General features: G+C 41.2%; 2 protein-coding genes across 8 annotated transcripts in view; one reads left to right on the top strand and one right to left on the bottom strand.

The window, feature by feature from the left end:
- The window catches only part of PPAT (phosphoribosyl pyrophosphate amidotransferase), a 43,132-nt gene extending 30,527 nt beyond the window's left edge, over positions 1-12,605 (bottom strand). Inside the window, exon 1 of the mRNA XM_071432325.1 lies at positions 12,475-12,605. Coding sequence (XP_071288426.1) covers positions 12,475-12,602 — 128 coding nt within the window. The 5' untranslated portion in view covers positions 12,603-12,605. The remainder of the gene's footprint in view (positions 1-12,474) is intronic.
- The window catches only part of PAICS (phosphoribosylaminoimidazole carboxylase and phosphoribosylaminoimidazolesuccinocarboxamide synthase), a 41,376-nt gene extending 18,146 nt beyond the window's left edge, over positions 1-23,230 (top strand). For 5 of the 7 annotated variants that reach the window (XM_071432320.1, XM_071432318.1, XM_071432321.1 and 2 more), the window contains 13 exons: positions 15-86; positions 798-1,199; positions 2,550-2,615; positions 3,639-3,829; positions 13,173-13,218; positions 13,832-14,029; positions 16,857-17,035; positions 17,663-17,842; positions 17,933-18,046; positions 19,836-19,919; positions 20,023-20,203; positions 21,196-21,354; positions 21,996-23,230. In XM_071432320.1, the coding sequence (XP_071288421.1) occupies positions 15-86; positions 798-1,199; positions 2,550-2,615; positions 3,639-3,829; positions 13,173-13,218; positions 13,832-14,029; positions 16,857-17,035; positions 17,663-17,842; positions 17,933-18,046; positions 19,836-19,919; positions 20,023-20,203; positions 21,196-21,354; positions 21,996-22,162 (2,039 nt within the window). In that variant the 3' untranslated portion in view covers positions 22,163-23,230. Of the gene's footprint in view, positions 1-14; positions 87-797; positions 1,200-2,549; positions 2,616-3,638; positions 3,830-12,815; positions 12,896-13,172; positions 13,219-13,540; positions 13,714-13,831; positions 14,030-16,856; positions 17,036-17,662; positions 17,843-17,932; positions 18,047-19,835; positions 19,920-20,022; positions 20,204-21,195; positions 21,355-21,995 lie in introns of those variants that run through there. The other 2 variants (XM_071432324.1, XM_071432323.1) reach the window with 2 other exon arrangements.
- Positions 23,231-24,487: the final 1,257 nt, after the last annotated feature.

Genomic DNA, 24,487 nt, shown 5'->3' with positions numbered 1-24,487 from the left:
GTGTGTTTCTATAGATGATGATTCTATAAGCACTACCTCAGAAGACAGATCTTGTACGCCAGTAGCAAAACAGATGGTTGGGACAGGTGAGTAATAATTTTCATGCATTTATTATGAAATAAATCACATTGTATTTTCAGTACCAAAGCTGGAGCAATCACATCTCTACTGTAAACACAGCTCAACTTTTCTGCTTCTGATTCCATTCTAGCTTTATTAAACTTAAATATTTGTTTCATAGATCTTTTCCTTTCATGAGCAAAATTTGTATTAATACTGTAGTTCAATTTTGCCTTCTATACATAATCTAATGAGCAGTATCTGCCTACTTCTGATTATTTTCAAGTCTGAAGATTTTTTTCTTCTGTTGAATCCTAAGCAGCCTTTTCATTTGCACATTGCCATTTTAATTTGAAATTAAAATGGCAATGTGCACTTCTCACCAATGCTGAGATCTTTAAAGCTTCATGATTACTGCTTTTCTACATGTAACACTTGGATACATCTGTCTTTAATTTCACAACAACAGTGGCACAATTATAGCGACAAAATGTTGAATTTTAGATGCCTTGGAGAAACAAGAGATTCCACTTGCTACATATTTTGCATACTTAAGAGAAAACAATTGTGTATGGATATTAAAATTATAAAATATTTAAAAATATAAAGATATAAAAGATTAAAATATATAAAATATTAATCATTAGCTGATTATCAGTTGCAATTATGCTTTCATATTTATATTTAGCATGCATTTATAGCATTTACAATGAAGTTTTTTTTATGTATATTTTCAGACAATCACATTCCCTTGGAAGAAGCACAAAATCACTTTAAAGTTATAACAGTTAATGATACTGGAGCAGGAAAACACTGGAGTGATAATGAAGTTAGGGCTCTGATAAACATATGGTCAGATGAAAAGATACAACAAATGCTTGAAGGGGCCACAAGAAATAAAGAAATATTTGAGGAAATTGCCAGAAGATTAATGAAACGTGGTATAGACAGAGACTGGAAACAATGTCGCACAAAGTACAAGAACCTAAAATACGAATACCGTGCACTGCAGAAAGAAAATGAGCATCTTGGAAATCCCAGAAGAAAAATGAGATTTTATGATGAAGTTGACTGTATCTTAAGAAGGCAGCCCCTGGGAACCTCAGGCTGGGGATGTGAAAGCTCAAGTCTCCTATCAGGTACTAAAAACTTCAGTGATGAGGTAAAGTGCTTCAAGTGAACTTTCTGTTCACTTGAAATCGCCTGTTTGAGCCATGCTGTAGGTGTGAAATGTGTGGCCAGAAATGGAGGGGGAAAATAACTGGGGAAGCTCTATCTGCATGGTCACATAGTGAACACTCAGGAAACTCAAGTGGTCTATGGAGACATGTAGAAGTGAGAATATTAGCAAAAAGTGAAAGCACTGAAGTGTTCAGTGTTATTGGAGAACCTGCTTTTGAAAGCCTAAGTGACATACAGTGAAATGGTGCTAGAACACAGGGCAGGTTTTAGAGGTCATACAGCAGGCACCTAATGTCTGATGGATAGACAGCTGCAAGCTCGTACTGTTTGGAACTGCAGAAATGAGTAGCAATCAAGCCAAGTGCAAGGACTCCAAAAACCTCAAAGTATATTAATTCAATACACACCACAGTGGAGAGAGAGAAAAATCCAGGACAGTGATTATTTGAGTGCTTGTAATAATTGTATTAATTTTGCTAAAGCAGATTCAGTTTTCACAATAGAGTTTGCCTCTATCTTCATATCAAAAATCCTCTGATCTAGGAACCACACAGCTAATCTTGTGTCTGCTGTAAAGATTCTTGTGACTGGTCAACTGCTTCAGACCTCAGGGGCACCTGCCCCTGGCTCCAGGCAGATTAGGTGCTCTCATAGAAGAAGTAACTGAACCTCTGCAACCTAGGGTTCAGTGACTTAAGGTAAAGCAGACCTAGTTGTGATTGTTCTCAATATGTTAAATAGTTTGCAACAGCACAAATGTTAGCTGAGGACTTGAACCATTTCTGCAGCAAAGGCCAGGTGGACGGCTTGAGCAGAAACTGCTGGAACCAGCCTTAAGCCAGCCCTAATGTGGTATCCAAGGGCACCACCCAGTAGTGCATTAGTTGCAGCTAGAATGACAGCCATAAAGCTGTGGGATGACAGTTCTCCCCTGCCTCAGTCTTGTGCTAGATCACATTCTCAAGACATGTATTTTCTTCCAAATACAGAAACTGAATATATTGCTGCTTGTTTCTACTCTCCATGAATGGGATATGTCAACACCAACAACCAACCTGGCTGTTTTACATTTTAGCATGCTGGAAAAGGACTGTGTAATCTGTGAATGCTGATGCAGTGGCCAGTAAAACAATAATGTTTCAGAAAAGAAGTTTCAGTTATTAATCTGCTTGAGGCATCTGCCAAATAAATGTGTCTTGTCCTAGGGTATTTGCTTTTGTAATATAAAACCTTTTGGTGTGTGACTGACTGACTGTGCCTTGAGAATCTTGACAAAAGGCTTAGTCACCTTGTTCTTCTCTTCTAAGTTTCAGTGGGAGATGCTACAGCAAACACGGGATCTTTGAGTACCAAGAGAAAAACATGGAATGATGGTAAGAGCCCCTGACTTCTAAAAGTATCTATACACTGATGTTGAATTGGATGACAGATATATATCCAGTATTCAAACAGTTAAAAAAACCATAATCCTAGAACTTAACACCAAGCTCCAAATCAACATTCTCCTCTCACCCATAACAATCAGCAAAAGAAGAGTTCTGATAAAAATGTAGGCTTAAGGAAAATTGCAATTTATTTATTTCAGTCCTCATCCCTGGCATAAATGAGGTAAACATCAGGAAAAACTTTCTTGATTTATAAGAATCATATGCAAAGAAAATATAGTATTTAAAAAACAAGATGTCTCAATTATGTTGCTTAAGGGAAAGTAGGGACAGGCAGTCATGGATGTGATTTCCTCATATTACACTACTGGGTCTGTAAACCTGTCTAATGTGTTGTACACAAGAAAACAGGTTAAGATGGCTGTGTCAAAGACAAGATAGAATAGAGAACCATGGAGAGAGAAAAATGATGAGAAGGATAGAAATATGTGGCATGTGATCTGATATGGGGAAGGCAGCAGCTTATTTTTCTTCCTGCAAAACTGACAGGCCCTGAATAAAATCAAACAATGGGGAACAAAATTTTAGTTTTAAGGAGCTCACCACTATTTTTAATACTAAAATGATATCTACAAAGAGATGATGAGAAATGATCTGAACATTATGTTTTTTAATTCAACCCATTTAGTTCACCACCACAAACTGTACTAACTCTGTATTTAATCACTCTGTGTGATTGAATAGACTTTCATTTATTGCCTATTATGTAAGTACCTCTTGGAGAGGGCTGTAGCTAGGCAAAACTGGAAGTGTGAGATATAGTGATTTTTACAGGGTCTGCTGCATTCCTACTCTCCATTATACAATGATCCCTTATACAACACCAGGCAATGCCTGCCAAAAGAGCAGATCAGAAGAACAGCTTTAGGAAAATCCAGCATGTGCTAAACTTCAGTGTCAGCAGTTCATTGACTTGTGCACTCTAACCACGTACTTTGCTTTTGTCCACAGAGGTGTCACCTGTTCCACTTAAGAAAAGTGCTTCTGAAAACACCATACTCCACTTCCAAAAACTATTAACAGAGAGAGTGCACACAGTAACAGAAGGCAAAAAGTTACTGTTTGAAAGGCTTTGTAAGCAGGAAGAAATGCAAGACCTCAACAGAACACAGGTGTATACTGATCCATCAGCCATACAACAGGTTGGTTTCATGAACTTTCTATGAAATTAACATGCAAATAGTCTGCAAATTCTGTCAGGTAGTATGAAATGAAGTACTTAAGTGTAGGTTACCCAGATGAGTACATGCTTGCTTCCCTTTAATATAGTCACCTTCAGTCATTTACACTAAAGCAAGGTGTGAGTTTCCATCATTATCCTTTACTATGACCTTTTAGTGGTGATGTCAGTTAGTCAAATAAAAAATATGACCTCTGCCTATATATCTTGGTTCACCTACATGCCACAATTAACAGCCTTAATTGAAAGAAAGTACACAGAATTGATGCCTACTTTAACTCATCAAAGAAAACATGTACAGTTGAAATTTCATCCCATCATTTCCAATTACCTTATTCATGGTCCTCCTAACAAGTTAGTCCTCTGCAATTAACCAAACAGTTGAAGCCATAGGAGAACTTTTTGGTTAGGCAGGGCTGATGGAGAAAATACAACTCTTAATTCCTTAACCAGCATTTACCCTGGGTCAAGGTACTGGGCAATTTACTCGGCATGGGGTCACTTATGCCCAGTAACCCACAAAAAACACAGAAAAAAGACAGGGAACAACGACATGCATGACATGCTAAGAGACAAATGCCATATCATAACTGTTATTCTGCAAAATCCTACTAGCCACTGCTTCATTTTGTGGTTGTGTAAGTACTTTATGGTCTGTATTACATTTGCAGGGTTTTTCTTTCAGTGTATTCCAGCAAAACAACTTTCTGGATCTCAGTCATGTTTGGGCATAGATCTACACAGCCCGGCCAAAGCCAGGTCAGTTCTGGGCACATACAAAGGCACAGCTCAAGTCAAACAGTCAAGTCCTTATTGCAGCAGCAACAGCCACCAGGTTTATTTACACACAGAGGCCTAAAATTCCATCCAAGTCTCTCTTAATAAAATTTTACATAAAAATATTACTGGATAGAATGTGTTATTTCCTGCTCTATGCTTAATTATTGCCTAGTCAATTATTTTATGAGAGACATTATGAAGGCAAATACTTTCCACCAATGTGGATTTAATCTGCCATTTGACTAGCATTTTTAAAACAATTCTGAAAAGTCAGGAGAGAGATCCCTAGAAAATAATAGTTTTTTGATAATGTTAATTTATAGATGGATACACAGTTTTTTCAGTGTATGCTTATCTACCACTTTTCACATTTTATACTGATTTCTTGGTATAAACCTTCTTTGGTTTGTAATACTGTCACTGAAACTATAACTTCCAACAATACTAGTACCATCATTGGTTTAAAAATCTTTCTTCTCTCTCTCTTTACAATGGGTTGGTTCAGAGGTACATCCTTGGACTTGCATTGTATTACTTGCATTCAGAAGTGTTGTCTTTGGAAGGAGGACAAGGTTTGCCCCTGCTATCACAGCAGTCAGGTATCCCTACAGAACATGCTGAGTCAGCTGAAGGCCTCACCATTCCCACACTACTAAAACCACAGGTCGCTCCTTCCACATGTGAAGCAAAAAAATGTGTGACCCAACCATAATTTGCACCAGTACATTTAAAAGTTTAGTTCAATTAAATTATGATTTAAATTATTTGCAGTAACTGTACTGAAAATAATATGGGTAACTTACATGTTTTGGTCTACCTTCTCTCTTTCATGAATGCAAGGCTGAACTTGACTTGATAACTCATTCCAACAAGATTCCCCTTTCTCCATGCTACTCTGAGTAATCCAGTTCTTGCTGGATGCCCTATAAACCAGTTCATCTCACTAACATCAAACAAGACTAGCCCATCTAGTAAGAGAAGACCCTAAATGTTTTTTCTGTGTGAGTTGAAGTAGCTCAGCAAGTTTCCAGATGTTCCAGGAATAACTCTGAACAGCTGAAAAGTTATTTTTGTTGCAGTGTGCCTCTCCTTTTAGAAGAAATACTAACTTGAGGGAAGCAGTTAGCGCTGCAGAGACGACAAACTCCACTTTAAATGCATGATGCACAAAGATCCAAATCTTTCCAAACCTTGCTGTCATTCAGTACAATGACTCAAACAAACCCTTTATATCTCCTTCCAGAAGATAAAATATAAAGACTTTTAATTCATTAAAATCAGCAGACTTTTTAAGAATATATATCTGTTTTTAAATGCTGATTTTCAGGTGAGAACAACACAAAAGCCCTGAGGAAAACGACTCACTGAATTCTTAGCAGGTCAGAGCAGAAAATTGCAGAGCACACTTGCAGTCTACTTGGAAATGGTTCATGTCAACACTAGGTGGTAGACATGAAGCAAGAACTGACAGAAAAAAGAACACAAGTGTGTTTACTTTCAAAGTAAAGGGTTTTTTCCCTCAGAAAACTTTCCAGAGAGCAGGATTTAACTGACAAACAAAGGTTCAAAGAAGATAGACTTCTCTTTGTGTGGGATTCCTCTTCTATTCTGCTTTGTGACTGCAAGGCATAGCTTGCTTGTTGTAAATGTTTTGTCAGAAAGGTGTCTTCTGCCCTGCTGTTCATTTACTGTCGATCAAAGATGAAAAGAGATGTCAGATCCAAGATGGGGCATTTGCATCATCTGATATTTGTGCGCTACTCCCATTTATAGAGATAACAACTGATTTACTTGAGACAGATAAAGGGATATCAAGACAACCTTTCTTCACTGTGGTTGTAGTTACAATTCCACATAACTTTTTGCTTAGAGACAAAATTACCAGGAATGGTGACGTTTAGAATTCTGGTTGTCTAGAGCTATGATCTGTCTCCTTTGGATAGCATCCCCAGGGTAGTAATAGCAGGCTAAATAGACTGTTGCTAGGCCAAAGGATTTCTCAAAACAGTCCCTTCAGAAATATTATTAGTTAATCTAACTCATCCTTCCAGTGTATCTTTATATCCACTTAAGCTTTTGCTGTGGCTTTTGCTGTGGCTCTTCTGTCTGTGATCACAGCTTTACATTTATTACAGTCACAAAATATTTAGTCCAGACACACTTATGGACCAGTGACATGGAATGTGGGCCACCATCTAACATGTGCTAAATGGTTATGGGTAGGGAACTACCATAGGATTGCAGTGGTTTGGGAGAAGAGCCTTTCTTAGACATAGATCCTCAACAGAAAGGCCAGACCAAATCAACATGTCCATGTAACTGATCTTGGGAATCTTAATATAAATTAGATAATGAAAATGTTTCAGCTTAATAATCAAAACCAAGTAATGATGGCAAGAGCATCAATCCTATAAATAACAGATTTTTGGTCTTCTCCTTCCTCAAATATCTGCATTACTGCCAGAGGGCCATTAAGATTAGTGTGAGGGCAAATATGTCTCCTCCCCAGTTTGCAAATGGCAATACTGAAATTTTTCAGTTGTAGCAGATAAATGGAACTATTACCACTCTGACTTACATTAGAAAGCTTCATTCTTCTCTAAAACACACTTATTCAGTAAGATGAATGGGTCACTTTATACATCTTTTAATAGGACTGTTGGAAGGTCCTCTGCATGCCCTTTTACATTATTTGAGAAACTGTTTGGGCCAAAGGCTTTGAGAATGAGCTTCAGAAAGCAGAAATGCTTGCACTGATGGTGGATCAACAAGACTATCTGCATCATTGGCTTTAAAGACTCTGCCTACAGTCATCCTCTGTTTCTGACACAGCTAGGGCTCCTTTGTGTTGGCACAAGCATCCATATGGCCAAGTGTCTACCCAACTGACAGAATTGATTTAAATTACAACTAACCTAATAAAAAGCCCCTTCAAACAACCCTGCTTTTTTTCTTAATGGGAATGGTAATGTGGCAGATAGTGAAGCCAGTAGAGTTTATATGAACTCAACTACCCAGTGATAACATAGGTTGCTGCATACAACCCTCCCTCCATGCATGAGGCTCAAATTTAAGGTATGGGCAGACAAGCCAACTAAGCAATCCTGTGAAAATTACTGGAGAATGTATATGGATGACTTACCTACAGTCAAAGTACAGAAGAATGAACAGTCTCACCCCAGCCCTCTAGCTAGGCTAATGTTATGCAAAGTCTGTTGGCCACAATAAACATAACAGCTGCCTCAGAAATGTCCTCTGGTATCTCATGTTTTGCACTATTTCCCTCCTGTTTTTCCCACTCTTTATAACATTATCTCGTTCCAGCTGGTTACTCCACATTCAGAGATAAAAGCTTAGACTGAACTACATTTTGTGACATGTACATTGAAGAGACCTCAACTTGGTTAGAATGAAATCTGGCTTCTCTTCACTTTCCCAAAAATGAGTGTGCAGGAACCTGAGCCCTGCAGGATGTTATGTAAAACAACCTAGCAGATGGAAGAGCTCACCACAGCAAAAAGGCCTTTCTTGTCCTCTCTTCTTGCAGGAGCAAACTTTGCAGAATGTAATTAAGCCAGGTTGCCCTCACCTGCAGCACACAACGGCCTAAAACTTGAACCAAGACAGAACTGAAAGAAGGGTTTTTGCATCTACATTCTGTGTCTAAAAGTACTCAGGGATGTTTTACCAGCACATAGAGCATGAATGTTATCGTAAAATAGCACACAGACTCAATCACTGGCTAGGGAAACCTTGTACCCTGCATATTCCATAGGGGATTTACAAAGAACTATGATTAATTACAAAATTTGGTATTTAGATAGTTAGGACATTTGACTCTGCACTTCTTGCACCTGGGAATGAGGGATATGTTGAATTCATAAAGTGTTCTTGAGATGAAAGGAAAAGATAAATACCTTATATAGCAAATTATTAGGATCATTACCTGTAGTATATCTGAGCTCCTCTGAAAATTCTCATCCAAATACTATTGCAATTTTAAGATTTTTGAATGAAAGATTTACAGTGTAAATCACAATACCAATGGCTTGCTAAATAGCCTTTAAAAAAAAAAACCTATCTTGTAGCCAAAATGTATATAAAATGTAGATTAACACTTTGATTATGCTATATTGAATGTAGGTATTTGGAAGGATGGCTAATGGGAAGCAACCAGTGACTTTACTAGATTGAAAGAGAAGTGTCTTAACTTACATTGGTGATTATCTGGGTTCTGTTATAATGGACAGTAACAGGAAAGGTACCAAAAAGTGCACTAGCCAAGCCTCCACTGATAACGAGTTCCATACACAGGCCCAGCTGAGACAAGGGATATTTCCTGACTTAATGGCACTTCCACCTTCATAGAAGATAGCTTTTAGGGACTTTTTCTAAAAATGAGTACAAAGCTGGTACACTCCGGTTTCAGTACACAGTATTACTGCCAAAAATATTCTTCAGAGAATTTTGCAAAAAGTTAACAGAAATCACACTTCCTCGAAGATTAACTTTGCAAATTTGTCCTGGTCAAGGACTCAAATGACGTCTAATAGATTTGTAATTCAGAGTAACTCCTCCCTCCCTCACCACCCCCAAGAAAATTCTCTCCTTACCAACATACTCTGATTTGATTTTGGCATGCTGTCAGTGGATTTTGCAGGGACTCTGTTCCCTGGCTTACAAAATGCAGAGATTATTTAGACCATCCACTTTTAAGCCTTGTTAATGTTGATGCCAGAGTAACATGATTTGCTTGAGCAGAATTAAGTTAATGAGCATTCACTGCTAAAATTCACTACTGTAAAATGTTACCAAGGTGTCAAGTTAAATTGATAAAATGTTTTAAGTGTGTTGAAGGCATTGATTAGACTGAGAGTAAGAATATACCGGTTTTTGTTTTAATTCACAGCTCACTGTTATAACGTTAAAGCCAATAAAATGCTCTAACTTCTGCTACAAAGGAGTGAGAATTTAAGCCTCAACAACTAGCAGTTGCTTCTTAATTACTGAAAAAAATGCAACCCCAAACAACTTTTAAAGTTGTTTCTGCTAATGTCACAATAGTGAAACTACAAGTATCTTTTATCTTTGATTATGAGCCTACTTGTGGGCTCTCGAACTTTGCTTACATATACACATCAATTTTTAATGCAGAACAGTTTCAGTGAGTGAAGCCGCAAGCACTGCTCATACACACCACTGAATATATGCTTAAATATTTTGGTTGCTTGATGCAGCATACAGTTTCAAGTTTTCAGCTGCAAACATCCACAGTGAAGAAAATCTCTTCAATGCCACAGTAATAAAAATTATCAACTTATTTTTGGCCATTTATCAGAAACAGCAAAGTCCTTCATCTTGCTGCAACCAGCTGTATCAGAACACAAAGAATTTATGCTGCATGTTTTTGTGGCCTCTAACAAATACTCTGGATTTTTATATATACAGGTAAGATTTCAAAGATTATTAATTATAACATGTTCTCCTCTTTGTGGCCCAGGCATCTCAGAAATGCAGCTTGATACAATGCCATATACTTTAATATTCTGAATTTTAAAATCCAAGACAAATCACAGGCCAAATTCTGTAATTTGGTTTATTGCACAGGACTAATCTGAATATAGAAGAACATGCTTATATCAAAGGGCAGCAATCATTACATGAATATCCTTACTAATTTGAAGGTGATGTCTAAGGACTGTATTTTCTAGTGGCCAGTCAAATTTCTGTTAGTCACTCAGGCCTGACTTGGACAGCCCATTAATATTTACTATAATCTTCTTTCGTATTTATTTCTTTTTAAAGGCCTATGGTTAAGAGACATGTCTTTGTTTTTAACTTTAAAACCATGGGCCTAATGCAGTTTACTGATCCAGTTAATGCTACACTTTAACTCTGGTTTTCAAGAGACATTCCAAAATTTAAAAAGAAAAATAGCTGTGGTGTTATTACTTCCTGATCAGGATGCCAGGTCTTCTACCATTGTAATAGTAAAAATGCAAAGAGAGAAACATTAGCAAAGAAAATAGGAACATTAACATCTCAGCTATTGAACAGAACTTTACTGAGTGCTTGCAAAGGTATACCTAATGGAACAGACTGTTTCACTTTTACAGGTGCAATGTTTATGCCTTTAGGAAAGCATCATTTAAAAATTTTGACCATTACTGAGTTAGATCAGAATCAGAGGTAGTGCATATATGCCTCTAGGTGTGTAGCTTCCTGTAGAATTTGTGAATGAATGATGGATCATGGTATAAATATTGGTGTGTACAGTTGTGTCCTCCACAAGGGGATACCTGATATTAAAAAGATCAAGCAAATTAAATATATTTGTCAAGTGCCCATCAAAGAAAAAAAAAAAAAAACAAGCAAAGCTATTTCAACTATTGAAAAGTTGAAATTAGGTTGCAATGAAAATTGAGATAATAAGATGCAAAATAATGAAAATACCTCAATCCCACCTAAAATACTCCAGGTCTACCAGTGTAACTGCAAGCACAGACAAGGTAAGATTATTTCCAACCTCTTCAGAGAAAATCAATGCAAGCTAAAATGAGACTATTGTTTCATTTTACATGAAAACCATGGGGGGTTTGGAACTTCGGCTGTATCACTCCAAATATAAACATTTTTGGTGGACACTGGCAAAATATATATACCTGTAGTTGAAAGAGAATTATTAGCATATGAGAGTCAGTAGGAATGCAGTATTTTACCAGGAAAAGTATATGAAACTCTACTGTAATAAACAGAAAATGTCCATGTAAACAATTTCCTATTGTTGGTCCAAAACCAACCATTTGCACGTCTGTGACCTGAGAAATACAAAGAATGTATTTTATCTATTCAGTGCATGTGTACTTACCCGTGCCCAGGTTACCTAGGTAGCCCACCTACCTAGACTGTCAGGAGTGTGTTTACTGAGCACACTTTTTCCAGCTGTGGAATCAAGCACAGCAAACAGGCTCAGCATGTACCACTGAACGATCTTGTGCTTGCCTAGCTGTGCGTGTGCTCCCACAAGGACGATATACCTTTTTGGCACCACTGAAAAAATGATTGGTATATGTCAGTCCATAACATTATTATTTTGAATACCAACCAGATGGAAGCAGAACCCAAACTTCATTTTGTAGCTCTGCATCCACATGGATGACAGTGTATCAGGTCTGTTGTACATTGCCGTAGACACGTCTGATAGAAGTTTTATTGTATCGTGATGATGAATCTAAACCACTACCACTAGTAAGAGCCTAAAAACGCTTAAGAACTGCTCAGTTTCGGTAGCCTCGGATTGTGTGATTTACACTTTAAGGTGAGCATCTTGAGAATAACGGCCGGGCCTCCCGCTCGGGGCGGCTGGGACGGGGCGGCGGGTGCATTCCGCTGTGCGGGGCTCACTCCCGCCGCCCGAGGCTCAGCCCCGCCGCCCGGGACGCGGCCATGCCGCGGGCTCCGCGCAGGGACGCGCGAACGCCCGGGCCGGTGGCGCGGGCCCGGTAGCGAGAGCGGGTGCGACTCAGGCGAGATGCAGCCGAGGTCCAAAGGCGTTCGACAGCTCTCCTTCGGCGGGACCGGCTCGGGAGGCAGGGGGCGGAGGGGTCCTCCTTGCCCTTCGCCTCCGGGATGCTGCCGGGGCTCCCCGCCAGGGCGGAGCGGAAGGGACCGGTCGGAGCGTCCCGCTCCCCTCCCAGAGCGCTCCCGCCGCCCGAGACCTGAGGCCCGGCAGGCTGCACGTGCCGCCGCACGGCCCCGAGCAGCCGCCGCGGCCCGCTCCGACACCGAGCCGCGTCCGGGCACATCTGGCCCCCGCGCCCCTCTTACCTGTGCTGCAGCCCCACCAGTCCCAGCGTGATTACATGGGGCACGTCCAGCTCCGTGGGCCACGCGCCGGAGGCGATGCAGCCGAACACGCCGCACTCCTCTCGGATGCCCAGCTCCTCCAGCTCCATGGCGCGGGCAGCACGTGGTGGCGCGGCGGCCCCGCTCCAGCTCCCGGTCCCGGTCCCGGTCCCGCTCCAGCGGCTCCCGCGCGCTGCTGCCGGCGGCGCGCTCAGCCCACAACGCCGCTCCGCCCGGGGATCCCGGTGGCCCGCCGGGCGCCTCCCGCCTCATTTACATACGGGGGGGGCGACACCGCACCCCCGGCCCGCTCCGCCGCCTCACCCGGCCCCGCCTCCCCTAGATTCCACTCTGCCCGCCACGCCTCGGGGCGCCCCAGGCCCAGGGGATGTTTGCCCGCGGGGTGAGGGTGCGGGGCGCCGGGGCCCGGGCGCGGCGTGGCGCCGGCATTGGCCGGGCAGAGGGCCGGGGCCGTGTTTGCACGGGACGGGGTCGGGGAGGTGATGCTGCCGTCCGGGGTTCGGTCGGGGGGCTCGGCGGGGCCGCCCCACGGCGTAGGGCGGCGATTGGCGGGCGGCGTGGCGGCCCGCTGCCCGGGCTGCCCGCCCCTTCCGCCGGCCCCTTCTTACCTCGGCGGCCGAGCCCTGCGGCGTGCGCTCAGGCTCTCTCCTGTGCTCTAGGTGCCCGCGCCCGCTCCCGCCGCAGCCATGGCCCCCGCAGCATCAGGTAACCGGGCGGCCGTCGGGGGTGGGTCGGTCGGTCGGTCGGTCGGAGGTTCCGCTCTCGGGGGGCCGGTGCCCGCTCAGTGGCTTGGGGTATAGGTGCCTGAGAACCAACTTTTTCCCGGAGTGTTTTTAAATTGTTTTGGGTTTTTAATTTTTATTTTTCAGTGCGTAGTCGCTCGTACGCGAGGGTGGGCACGGCTGCAAGGGAGGTGGCGGGGGCAGCTCCAGGTGCAGGATGCGGGGCGACAGCCGCCCCGCGCTGCTCCTGCGGCGGAGCTCCGGGAGTGCCCCCGAAGTTTGAAGAAAAAGAAAAGCAGCAGGGCTCTCGGCCGCCGCGCTGAGGCGGCAGCTCCCGGCTGTTCGGGGCGGTGGGGGCGGCCGGGGCACCGCCGGAGCGGGCCAGCTGCGGCTGGCGCGGCCCCCGTGATGTCGGGAGCACCGGGCGGGAGCCTTGAGCGCGGCTTTCGGCCTCGCTGCCGGGGGGAACGCGGCCTGAGTGGGTCGGGGCTCGGGGAGCTCCTCGTGGTCGGGGTGGCTCTGCGTGCGGAAGTAAACAAGTCTTTGCGATGCAAAAATGACTTTTTTTTTTGTGTTTTGTTTTTTTGTTCTTCTAGACCTGAAGCTTGGCAAAAAAGTTAATGAAGGTAAAACGAAAGAAGTGTACGAGCTGCCAGATATCCCGGGATGTGTTCTCATGCAGTCAAAAGACCAAATAACGGCGGGAAACGCAGCCAGGAAAGACCGAATGGAAGGGAAGGCTGCCATTTCCAACACAACGACAAGCTGTGTGTTTCAGCTGCTTCAGGAAGCTGGTCAGTATTTAAAAGGCAGAGTGTGTATGCTTGCATGTTACAGACGTTATTACGAAACAGTATTGTTTTATAAAAGTTTAACCTGCCCTGAGGCTTTTATGTTTTTTTAGTCTCTTTTTTATTAGCCTTTAATTATGCTTTTCTCTCTGGTACTTTAGAGCTGGGTGACTGACTTGTTCATTTGGAACACGAGAGTATCTGCAGTAATCTATTGCAGATAACTGCAATAGTTTCTCCTGCTTGTTTGGACACGCCTCTAATCCCCCTCCCCTCTGCTTTTGTCAGGTCTTCCATACCCTACACCTCCTTACCTGTAACTCTGGGCTGGATGCATCTGCCTTGCTTTACTACATCTGCATGCATAGAACACTTCTAGTTAGTGGTACTACCACACTATGTCTAGGCATTGTGAAATCTGTGTATGTAAGCTGAAACATAAAATCAGAGTGTCTTCCCCCCCCCCCCCAGTTGTGTGTTATAGCAGCATAAACTTTCTGTAAGCTTTGCACATAACACTTGCAAGGACCACATTGCAAAATACATTTATCAGTCTGTATTGAGTATATCAGGAGCTTAATCTTTACTTTAAAAGAGTCAAACTCCCTGATGCTAGCAGTGAGTTTTATAGAGTACATAACTTAAGTCACTCAAGTAAGTTTAGCACCCCACTTCCAAAAATGGAGCCAGTAGCTTTGCTTTGAGAAAGCATTTTAGAGTGTCTTTGAGTAGTTGGCAAGTTGCAAAGAGGAATTCATGCTGGTGGTGAGTCTGCTAACAGTATTAGAATACAGGCACTACTAAGCTTAGCTAAGATTGCTTATAACTGTGTGCTCCGTGTGCTTTGAAACATTCACACCAAGAATGCTTCAGGCACCAGCTGAGTTACTCTAGAATTTGTAGTATCTGTTACAAGGTGTGGTGATAGCTAACTGTGATAGCTAACCTAGCATGGTTTGTATGGGGAAGAGAAAGATGGTTTCTCTAGAGTTATAACTTTGTCTCAGCCCATATTTTAAGAACTACTCACACAGAAATGCATACCAAGTAATTCAGTGTAATCCTAAGTCACAGGCTTTCTTGGGAAGCCTGTTGTGTATACACTACTAAGAAGCCTCCTAGGTATTGGATTATTTTTGCAGTTGATTAAAAGGTCTAATTTTCATTTCAAAGCAATTAGGGACATGTTTTGCCCAATTCTTGAATGGTGATAGTTAAGATAACAGTCAAAATACTTCATATCCTACAGATGTGCACTTTTAACATAAAGAAGCCATTCTGTTGACCTCTCAAAAACCCATGAGTGGCTCGTACTCATAACTTCCACAGGTGCCATGGAAAAACATGCAGAGTAAACTGCAGCTGCATTTTAAAGCAACAAAAGAACTTTGAGGCTCTTCTCCAGTTTCCTTCTTTCAGTGGTGTAGATGCAGATAGTGGGAATGCCTTGTTGTAGAGAGTGTTTGCTTGTCTGCCTTGCGCAATTCTTCTTTACCTGCTCTTTCAGAGGTGATGATTTACGAAGTTCTGTTAAAGTTTCTCTCCCTTTTAGAATAGAGCTAATGTCAGCCTAGCAAAAGCACACATCTGCACTGATTAAAAATGTCAGTGAACCAATCAGGGTCCTTAATGTGAATTGGATTATTTCAATTGTTCTGCCGTTGAAGGAAATGCTCTGAACTTTGAAGAGTCTGTGTTCATATTTTAAGACCTTTTTGTTTCTTCCTTTATGGTTCTGGAAGTGGAATGGAGTAGAGCTGCTTGGTTTGACTGAGTGCAGCTGCTTTGCCTTCTGTTCCTGGCAGATGCTGACTGTGCTTGGCAGTTGTCATGCCCTGGTCAGGTGTGCAGCACAGAGTCCCCAGGCAGGGGGACTGCAGAGCTGCTTTGTGGCAAAAACCAGGCCTTTTTAGGCAGTTAGCCCATTACCAGCTACACAGTTTTAAATCATAACAAACATTATTCAACCAACCACCATAACCCATGATGTGAACACATGGGTTATATAATTTGTTTTTCTACCTCTAACTCAGCTGAGTCATATTCCCATAGTCCTTTTCTACTTAGCCAAAGTAACAGGCCTAAGCCATGATCTTACAAGGCCTTCCTTCTGTAGGGTTTTACCTATCTGTAGCACTCAGGGAGAAAGGTGGGACTTTCCTCAAGAGTGAAATTGAAAAAAGAGCCATTTTGCACTTAGGGTGCTGATCTGCATCTTGGCTGTCCCTGTTTAATATGTAGTCCATCATATTACAATTATGTAAGAAGGTTAACTTGTGGCAGCAGGTTTGAGGGCACATGATTCTGAATCTGTCTTTTGCCTAATAAATCACCAAGATCTAGTGTCCTAAATAACTTAGTTTGTGATGAAAGGGAGGACAAAGCCATTCTCTCTGCCCCATCTGCTTTTATTAAGCAAAGTAGTAAAGACTGCTGTGCTCCCTTACTCCTTTGAAAGGCTCCAATTACTGTTCAATCTATAATGAATCTTTCACCAGAGAACATGGTTGGGTACTTGGTTGCTGCTAATTATTTTTTTTAAACAAACAAAAACATTGTGAAGGATAGATTTAATTTTAAAGGCTCTGTGAACAAAGTTATAAAAATAGGATTTCTGAGTTACAAGTTATTTTTGTTAATGACTTGTGGAAGATACTTGTCTTTTGCAAGGCTGGAGTGGGCTTAAAATACCATGAAAAGATTTAGTGTGTCCCTTAAGTCAAGGGAAGGACAAGATTCAGATGTACTTAAAATTAAAGATGTTTGTGACTACTGTTTTAGCTGTGGAGTGTGCTTACTAATGGAACTAAGCTGCTGTCTTTTTATTTAGGCATCAAAACAGCTTTTGTCAGGAAACAGAGTGACACAGCGTTCATAGCAGCTCACTGTGAAATGATCCCAATTGAATGGGTATGCAGAAGAATTGCTACTGGCTCCTTCCTCAAGAGAAACCCTGGTGTCAAAGAAGGATATAAGTTTTACCCACCCAAAATTGAGATGTTTTTCAAGGTAAGTTTCCTTTCCTGTGACGTTAACCAAACTTAAGCAGAGCTAAAATTCTGTATTATCTCCTTTAAAATGCTGAAAGATAAAGCAGGTAGTGCTAGTGTCTGACCAATCCTCTTACTCTCAGTAGTTTTGCCATTCTAATGTTTTCTTGCATTCTTATCCAAAAGCTGTTTTGTCCCAAGTCCAATCAAAGAATAACAAACCAAGCTGTACTGAAAATCAGAAAAATGTAGGTATAAGGGCTTTTTAGGCATAAGCTTAATATATCAGCTGAAACAGATGTGCTGATATATTTGAAGAAATTAAACAGTGGTTGTATGGTGAGGGTAAGTAGCTAGCTAGTCCTTTAAGATTCTGAAGTCCTTTGGGAATGTGCTTAAAGATTTATCTGGTGAACTATAATCTAAAGTGTTTGTGGTGTACCCTGTTACTCTTAAAGATGGTCAGGTGTTACAGCAAGTGTTTTCAATGTTACTGTCATTATTTTAATGCTAATTGTAAAATACTAGTTTGAAGCCTGCATTTGTTACTTAGGAAAAAACACAAAACCTTGTATCTTTTAATGGCTATTTTTCTCCTATAGCAAGCTTAAATTGCATCATGTATTTGTTCTGGTTTTCTTAACAGGATGATGCTAATAATGATCCCCAGTGGTCTGAAGAGCAAATAATCGAAGCAAAATTCTGTTTTGCTGGACTTACAATTGGCCAGACTGAAGTGGACATTATGTCTCGTTCCACTCAAGCCATTTTTGAGATCCTGGAAAAAGCATGGCAGCCCCAAAACTGCACTCTTGTAGACCTGAAGGTAGAATAATCTAATTTCTTGTGATCCTGGTTTTGACAGGAAAAACATCTCTGTATAATTACTAAAATAGGATTCTTACTGTCTTTTTAGATTGAATTTGGTGTTAATGTGCTGACAAAAGAAATTGTTCTTGCTGATGTTATCGACAATGATTCATGGAGACTGTGGCCAGCAGGAGACAGAAGCCAGCAAAAGGACAAACAGGTGGTGCTTTAATCTTTACCTTCCAAGTGAGCAGGGGAGAAGAATGAAGAAAGTAAACCCTACAGTTTACTATTTGCTTTTGGAGTGGCTTTTTCTAGGTGGTCCTACCTTGTTACAAAGTAGTTTGTATGGTCCCTTGTTGTCCAAACCTGTTCTCATTAAATAATTTATCTGGTTTATGGTAGGAAAAAATCCTCTCTCTGTATATCTTCAGCTGGAATACCCAACATCACTATTGACTGGAGCTGTCATAGTGAAGTGTAGGGTTTCCAGGAGTGATAAGGATTTCTGACTTGCACATATAATAAAATAGTTGATAACAGATAGGTGGGAAGAATAGAAGCTTTGGTTTCCAGGTCTGCCTCCAAGTTTCTCAGTTTATTCAGAGATTAATTATTATTATCCTCTACTAGTAGAGATCTGGTGATACTTAAGAGGGAACTGCAGTGAGGATGCTTTCCTTTGTTATTTATTTTGGTTAACCATGAATTCAATAATGTTGCCTCCAAAAGTGTTGCTAATAGCCTGTGCCCACATGAGGCCTGCAAGCAAGTTTAAATATAGGACAAGTTCTGTTTCAAACTTACAGCATTTATACTTCAGAAATATCTCTGAATTACCAGATGACTAGTTATGAAGGAGCTGGTTTGGGAATGCTGCTGCCAGGAGTTTGTCATGGTTGAGACAACATGTGAGAGACCCTGTGAGAGAAAGTGTTGTAGGCCATGGGGGAAGATTTCAAAGTGTACCTGGGAGGAGCAGTATTAATTTTAAAATGGGAAGAAAAACTGCTCTGTTGTTGACTTGACCTGAATTATGTAGCGGCATGCTTGAGTGAATTGCTCTGACAGTCTCCTAAAATAAGGTACATGATAATATCATGTAGAACCTAGGCTGGTACAGTGCTACTGCAGGCAATCATGTCATGAGAAATCCAATTTTAAAGAAGTTGTATGTTTTTCCTTAAATTTTCCCTGTGGAAAGCTTCCAAAATCTTAATATCCCTGTGGCTGAAAGTCTTTTGTGTTGTAAATGGGCATAAATTGCAATGTAGAAGGCTGTTTATGCCTGGAATTGCTAGAAACTGTGCAAATATTTCATTTGAGGTATAATAATAATTCTTACCAATTATAGTAGTAAAATTAGTCTTTTGTGTACCCAAACCATATTAACTTTGTCTGCTGGTTTTGGCTGGGGTAGGGTTATTTTTCCTGACAGTGGCTCTTATGAGGCTGTGTTTTGAATTTGTGCTGAACAGGAGGTTGATAATAAAAATATGTTTTTGTTACTGCTGAGCAGGGCTTACACAGACCCCAAGGCCTTTTCTGCTTTTGGTACTGCTACCCTGGTGAGGAAGTTGGGGGTGGCATGGGAGGTTGGGAAGAGACACAGCTGGGACAGGTGACCCCAGCTCACCAAAGAGATATTGCAGATCATATCATGTCAGTATGTAAAGTGTGGGGGAAGGAGGAAGTGGTTATGGGGAGATGTTTGGTGTTTGTCTTTCCAAGTCACAGTTATGTGTGATGGGCCCTGCTCTCCTGAAGATGGCTGAACACCTGCCTGCCCATGGGAAGCAGGGAATGAATTCCTTCTTTTGTTTTGTGTGTGCAGTTTTTGCTTTGCCTGTTCAAATGTCTTTATTGCAACCCATGAGTTTTCTCAATTCTACCTTTCAGATTCTCTCCCTGATCTCAGGTGGGTGAGTGAGTGAGAGGCTGTGTGGGGCTTGGCTGCTGCCTGGAGTTTAAACCACAACACTTCAATGCTTTTATTTTCCTTTTTCCAGTCCTATCGAGACCTTAAAGAAGTGACTCCTGAAGCACTGCAAATGGTTAAGAGAAACTTTGAATGGGTTTCAGAAAGAGTGGAGGTACCTGTTTTTATGAACAACACATCTAGACTTTGATAACCGTGTGCCTTCAATCTTGTTGACTGCTTTTATTTCTCCCCTCCCTCTCCATTCCTTTCTCTAGTTGCTTCTAAAAACAAAGAGCCAAGGTAGAGTTGTGGTGTTAATGGGATCATCTTCTGACCTCAGTCACTGTGAAAAAATAAAAAAGGCATGTGCAACCTTTGGAATTCCTTGTGAATTAAGAGTGACTTCTGCTCACAAAGGGCCAGATGAAACCCTGAGGATCAAAGCAGAATATGAAGGTAAATGCCAAGAAATACTGTTTTGGATTGATACAGCATCATGTTTCAGAATGACTTGGCAGCTTAAAAGATTGATGTGGGGTTTTTCCATTTTTTTGTTAAAGAGAACACCAAGCTGTGTTACAGTTGTGTTTCAAAGTTGCTAGTAGCGTGACTGCTTTAGGTAATTGTAGAGTAATATATTGTCCTACTGGGCTGCCACACCTTCCATTACTCAAAGCCTAACCTCTGCTTTTATCTCAGTATCAGAACTGCTTTGCCCAAGCCCTGATCATGTTAATAGATTTACTGTAGCACCTTGCTGGTGGTGCTAGCCTTTCTGAAACAAGGCAGGACAACATTTTCTCTGACTGATTGAATATTCTCATGTGTTATATTAGGCAGATGTTGCTCCCACCATGTTTTTTCTGTTTGATGAAAACATTCTTGCTTAATACTTTAGATGCCATGAGAAAAAGATGCTTGCTTTAAATTACTCTCTTTGCCAAGAAGACTTAACATCTCTTCAAAAGTGTGTCTAGCCTAGCAGAGGAGATACAGGAATTATTTATTTCTGTGGGAGTATACACATTCTATGCATACCATTCTACTTGGTGAAACTACAAATGTGGTAACCATAGTTAAAACACTTACTTTGAGGTGAATTGTTTCAGATGTAAGGAGAGGAACACTTAGAGATGCCAGAGGATTAGTGGCTGTGTTCTCTGTAAAGCTAACCAGCACCTCTTCCTCTGATCGAGACTTCCGCTCAGAGGCAGAGTAAGAAATGCTAATTTCAGCTGTGTCTGGTAAACATAGCTGGGATTTAATGATGTAAGATTTCTTAGAAGATATTTCTCTAAAAGAGGAAGTTGGACACAAAATATTAGTGCCATGTGATGGAATTGAAAAGATGACTGCAAACACAGCTGTGAACTCAGACAAAGCTCCATGAAAGCAAGTGGTAGAGAACAAGGGGGATTGCTTATCTCCAAATGTCTTCCTCCCCACAGGAGATGGAATCCCAACAGTGTTTGTTGCAGTGGCTGGCAGAAGCAATGGTTTGGGGCCAGTGATGTCTGGTAACACTGCTTACCCCGTTGTCAACTGCCCTCCACTCTCAGCTGACTGGGGGACTCAGGATGTGTGGTCCTCTCTCAGACTACCCAGTGGTAAGATGATCTTCAACTTATGCTCTTGTTCTGATCTAGCTCCATTTTTCTGTTGTTCTAATGTACACACAAGGTGCAAAGCATTGGAAAAGCAGCTGGATCAGCAAAGTCTGTGGAAATCTGTCACATGCAGGCTTTGACTTCTTAATAGCAAAAAGCCCAACAGACACAGCAAAGATTACATAGAAATAATCCTTAAAAAAGTAAGCCTTGGCTTATCCTTGCTAAACTTTTTATTTTGAATTGAAAATAATATTGATGGGAATTTAAGTAATTGAATTTTGATGCATTTTCCTTATGATCAAAGATCAAATAGTATCTTTCTCAACAATCAGTGTAAGTAAACCTCAACACTTCACTACTAATTTTTACCTGTATTATTTTTAACTCAGTAACTTGAGTGGAGGCCCAGAAATCTGTTACCTCTGTATAAGGGAGTCATTTGCATGATTGCTTTTGGTGTGAAGTGCCACAAAGCAGTCATATTAAAAGTAATGGAACATGTGACACTTCACTAGCTTAAAACTGGGTCATGTGGCTCCTGGAGACTGAAACAAGCCTTGTCTTAAATTGTTCTTCAAAGAAAATGTTTTGTTTGACTATAAACTATGCTTTAGTAAGTGGCATTCTCTTCTCTGCAGGTCTTAGCTGTCCTACTACTCTGTCACCTGAAGGAGCTGCCCAGTTTGCTGCCCAGATATTTGGGTTAAACAACCATTTAGTGTGGGCCAAACTGCGATCAAACATGTTAAACACCTGGATCTCCCTGAAGCAGGCTGACAAAAAACTTAGGGAGTGCTCCTTGTAAGTCACACTAATAAGTAACTGTTATTAGTTACACAATGATAATGGTGTGTGCATTTTCATTCATATTAGGATTTACCCCTGGATGAGCTCAGAAGTCCTGCATCATTTCTTGCAGAAGAAAGCATTGTTAGAGCAGAATAGGAAGTTTGTTGTGTCGTCATCCTTCCCTTGTGTATTTTTTAATATAACAGCTAAGTAGAGATGGGGAAGTAGAATTTTAGGTACTCTTAGGTACTCTTTCTGTTGCTTCAGAATGGTGCTGTTCTGTTTTTTAGCCCATAATGTTAACTACAGACCTATGTCAAGAGAATGATTTGGTGCAATCTTAATAGAATTCAACTAGTCTTCTGCATTTCTGTAACAGTAACATTCTTGTATAGTATTAATCTATGTCTTGAACCTTATTAACTGGACTGCTGACAAAGGCCAGTGTTGATGCTGTTCTGCTTGCAATGATGGTATGCTTTCTTTAGCAATAAAATGGCAACATATACTGTATTAATAGGAAAAGAGTGTGGAAAAATGTCTTAAGAGCCTGAAATAAATACATGCCTTATTTTGAAAATGTATATACATACATGTATCTTTTAAAAAATATGTATGTGTATATTTACCCCATTGATATCTTTTGGAATGATGTGATGAAGTTGACACCAATTTGCTTGTTCATAACAAGCCATAAATGCAAGTGGCTTGAGTGACCTGTAACTTGGCTTGTTGCCTGTTTTGCTCTAACTCTTGCCTAGTCCAGGCTTTGTCCTTTGTAGACTAGGCAGATCTACCTTCAGTAGTTCTATAGGGGCTATGTGATGATGTTGGACTGTCTTCATACACTTCAATAACTATAGCTATTCTGTGTCTATATTTCCTTACTCTGTTTTTGTGGAAATTTTACTGAACAGGGGAACAAATACTAAAGCAACAAACTTCTGGGGGGAAATCTAAGCATGACTTTCTTGTCTTTGCACACACCAGTCTTCTGAGTAGATAAGATTCTAACAAATATGCAATTACTCAAAGTATGTAATACCTATGCTTTTACAATTATAAATAAACTATTGAATGCAAATCTGCTTTATGGAGATTTATTGAGTAAGTACACTCAAAAGTAGCTATCAGCTGTGGTATGTAACTTGAGGACTGCAAATTTGGTAATATTCTAAGAAGCTTATGCACTAAAACCTGCATGAACACTATTAGGTGACAGCCTTCTGAAAGATGCTCTGCTACTTGATTGTCTCAGGAGTGTTGTTTTGTTCATTAAGTACTCCTCTGTGATGGTGTGGTGGGTCAGGCTTGTCCTGTAGTGAGGAACTGGATTAAGTGTTGCTGCTGGCCTTATTCACAGGCACTGACCACATTTTATGTGTATAGTGTAGAAGAGCTCTAAGCAGTGTTCCCTTGAATGCAAGGGTTTAAAATTGGTCAAAGCTTATCCTAAAGTAAAAGAACTGTAACTCTTTTCTTAAGCATTAGGGCAGTTGCTTTTGTAATGAATCTCTAAATGAAGTATCAATAATAGTGAGGATTAGTGAAGACCAAAGAGGCTGAAACTCCTTTGTGGCATGATCTAGATTGAGAGCGTTTAGTCTATTACTAGCAAATTTGCAACTAACATCAAGTTGGACTGGCATGTTGATCTGGGTGTGTTCAGCCTGGAGAGGGCTCAGGAGGGACCTCAGTGCCCTCCACAGCTCCCTGAAAGGCGGCTCAGTGGGGAGGGGTTCATCTCTCCTGCTGTGCCTGCAGTGAGAGGACAAGAGGGGATGGCCTAAAGCTCAGACCAGGGAGATTCAGATTAGATATTAGCATTTCTTTTCACTGTCAGTGTTGTCGGGCATTGGACTAGGTTGCCTGGGGTGGTGGAGTCACCAATCCTGGAGGTGGTCAGAAGGTGTCTGGATCTGGTACTGGGTGATCAGGTCTAACGATTTAGGGGTTGCAGTGATAGTGCTTGGTGCATGGTTGGACTGGGTGGATGATCTTAAGGGTCCCTTCCAACCTAGATTATTCTATATTGTATTAGTGGAAGCAGTGACTGCCAAGTAAAGATCCTCAGGACTGGGATTTTTTTAGCAAGCAAACTATTTACCAAGTTAGTACTTGCCTGCATACTTGCCGAGGCACATCTGAAAGCAGGCCAACAGCGCTCCTGACAAGACACTGATGTTAACTTCAGCTAACAGGAGAATTAATGGGTGAGGAGTCCATGCTCTTTTGTTGGCTTGGGTGAGTGAGTTGGATCATCTTATCTTGTAATCAGACGAGCAAGAGCCAACAATTGTAAAGGCCAACAATTGTAAAGGGATTGCGGCATTTCTTCCTC

Source organism: Agelaius tricolor, unplaced genomic scaffold (assembly GCF_023055355.1).
Source record: "Agelaius tricolor isolate 1412-34295 unplaced genomic scaffold, bAgeTri1.0.p SCAF_8, whole genome shotgun sequence".
NCBI classification, from domain to species: Eukaryota; Metazoa; Chordata; class Aves; order Passeriformes; family Icteridae; genus Agelaius; species Agelaius tricolor.
This window is presented reverse-complemented; position numbering and strand designations above follow the sequence as displayed.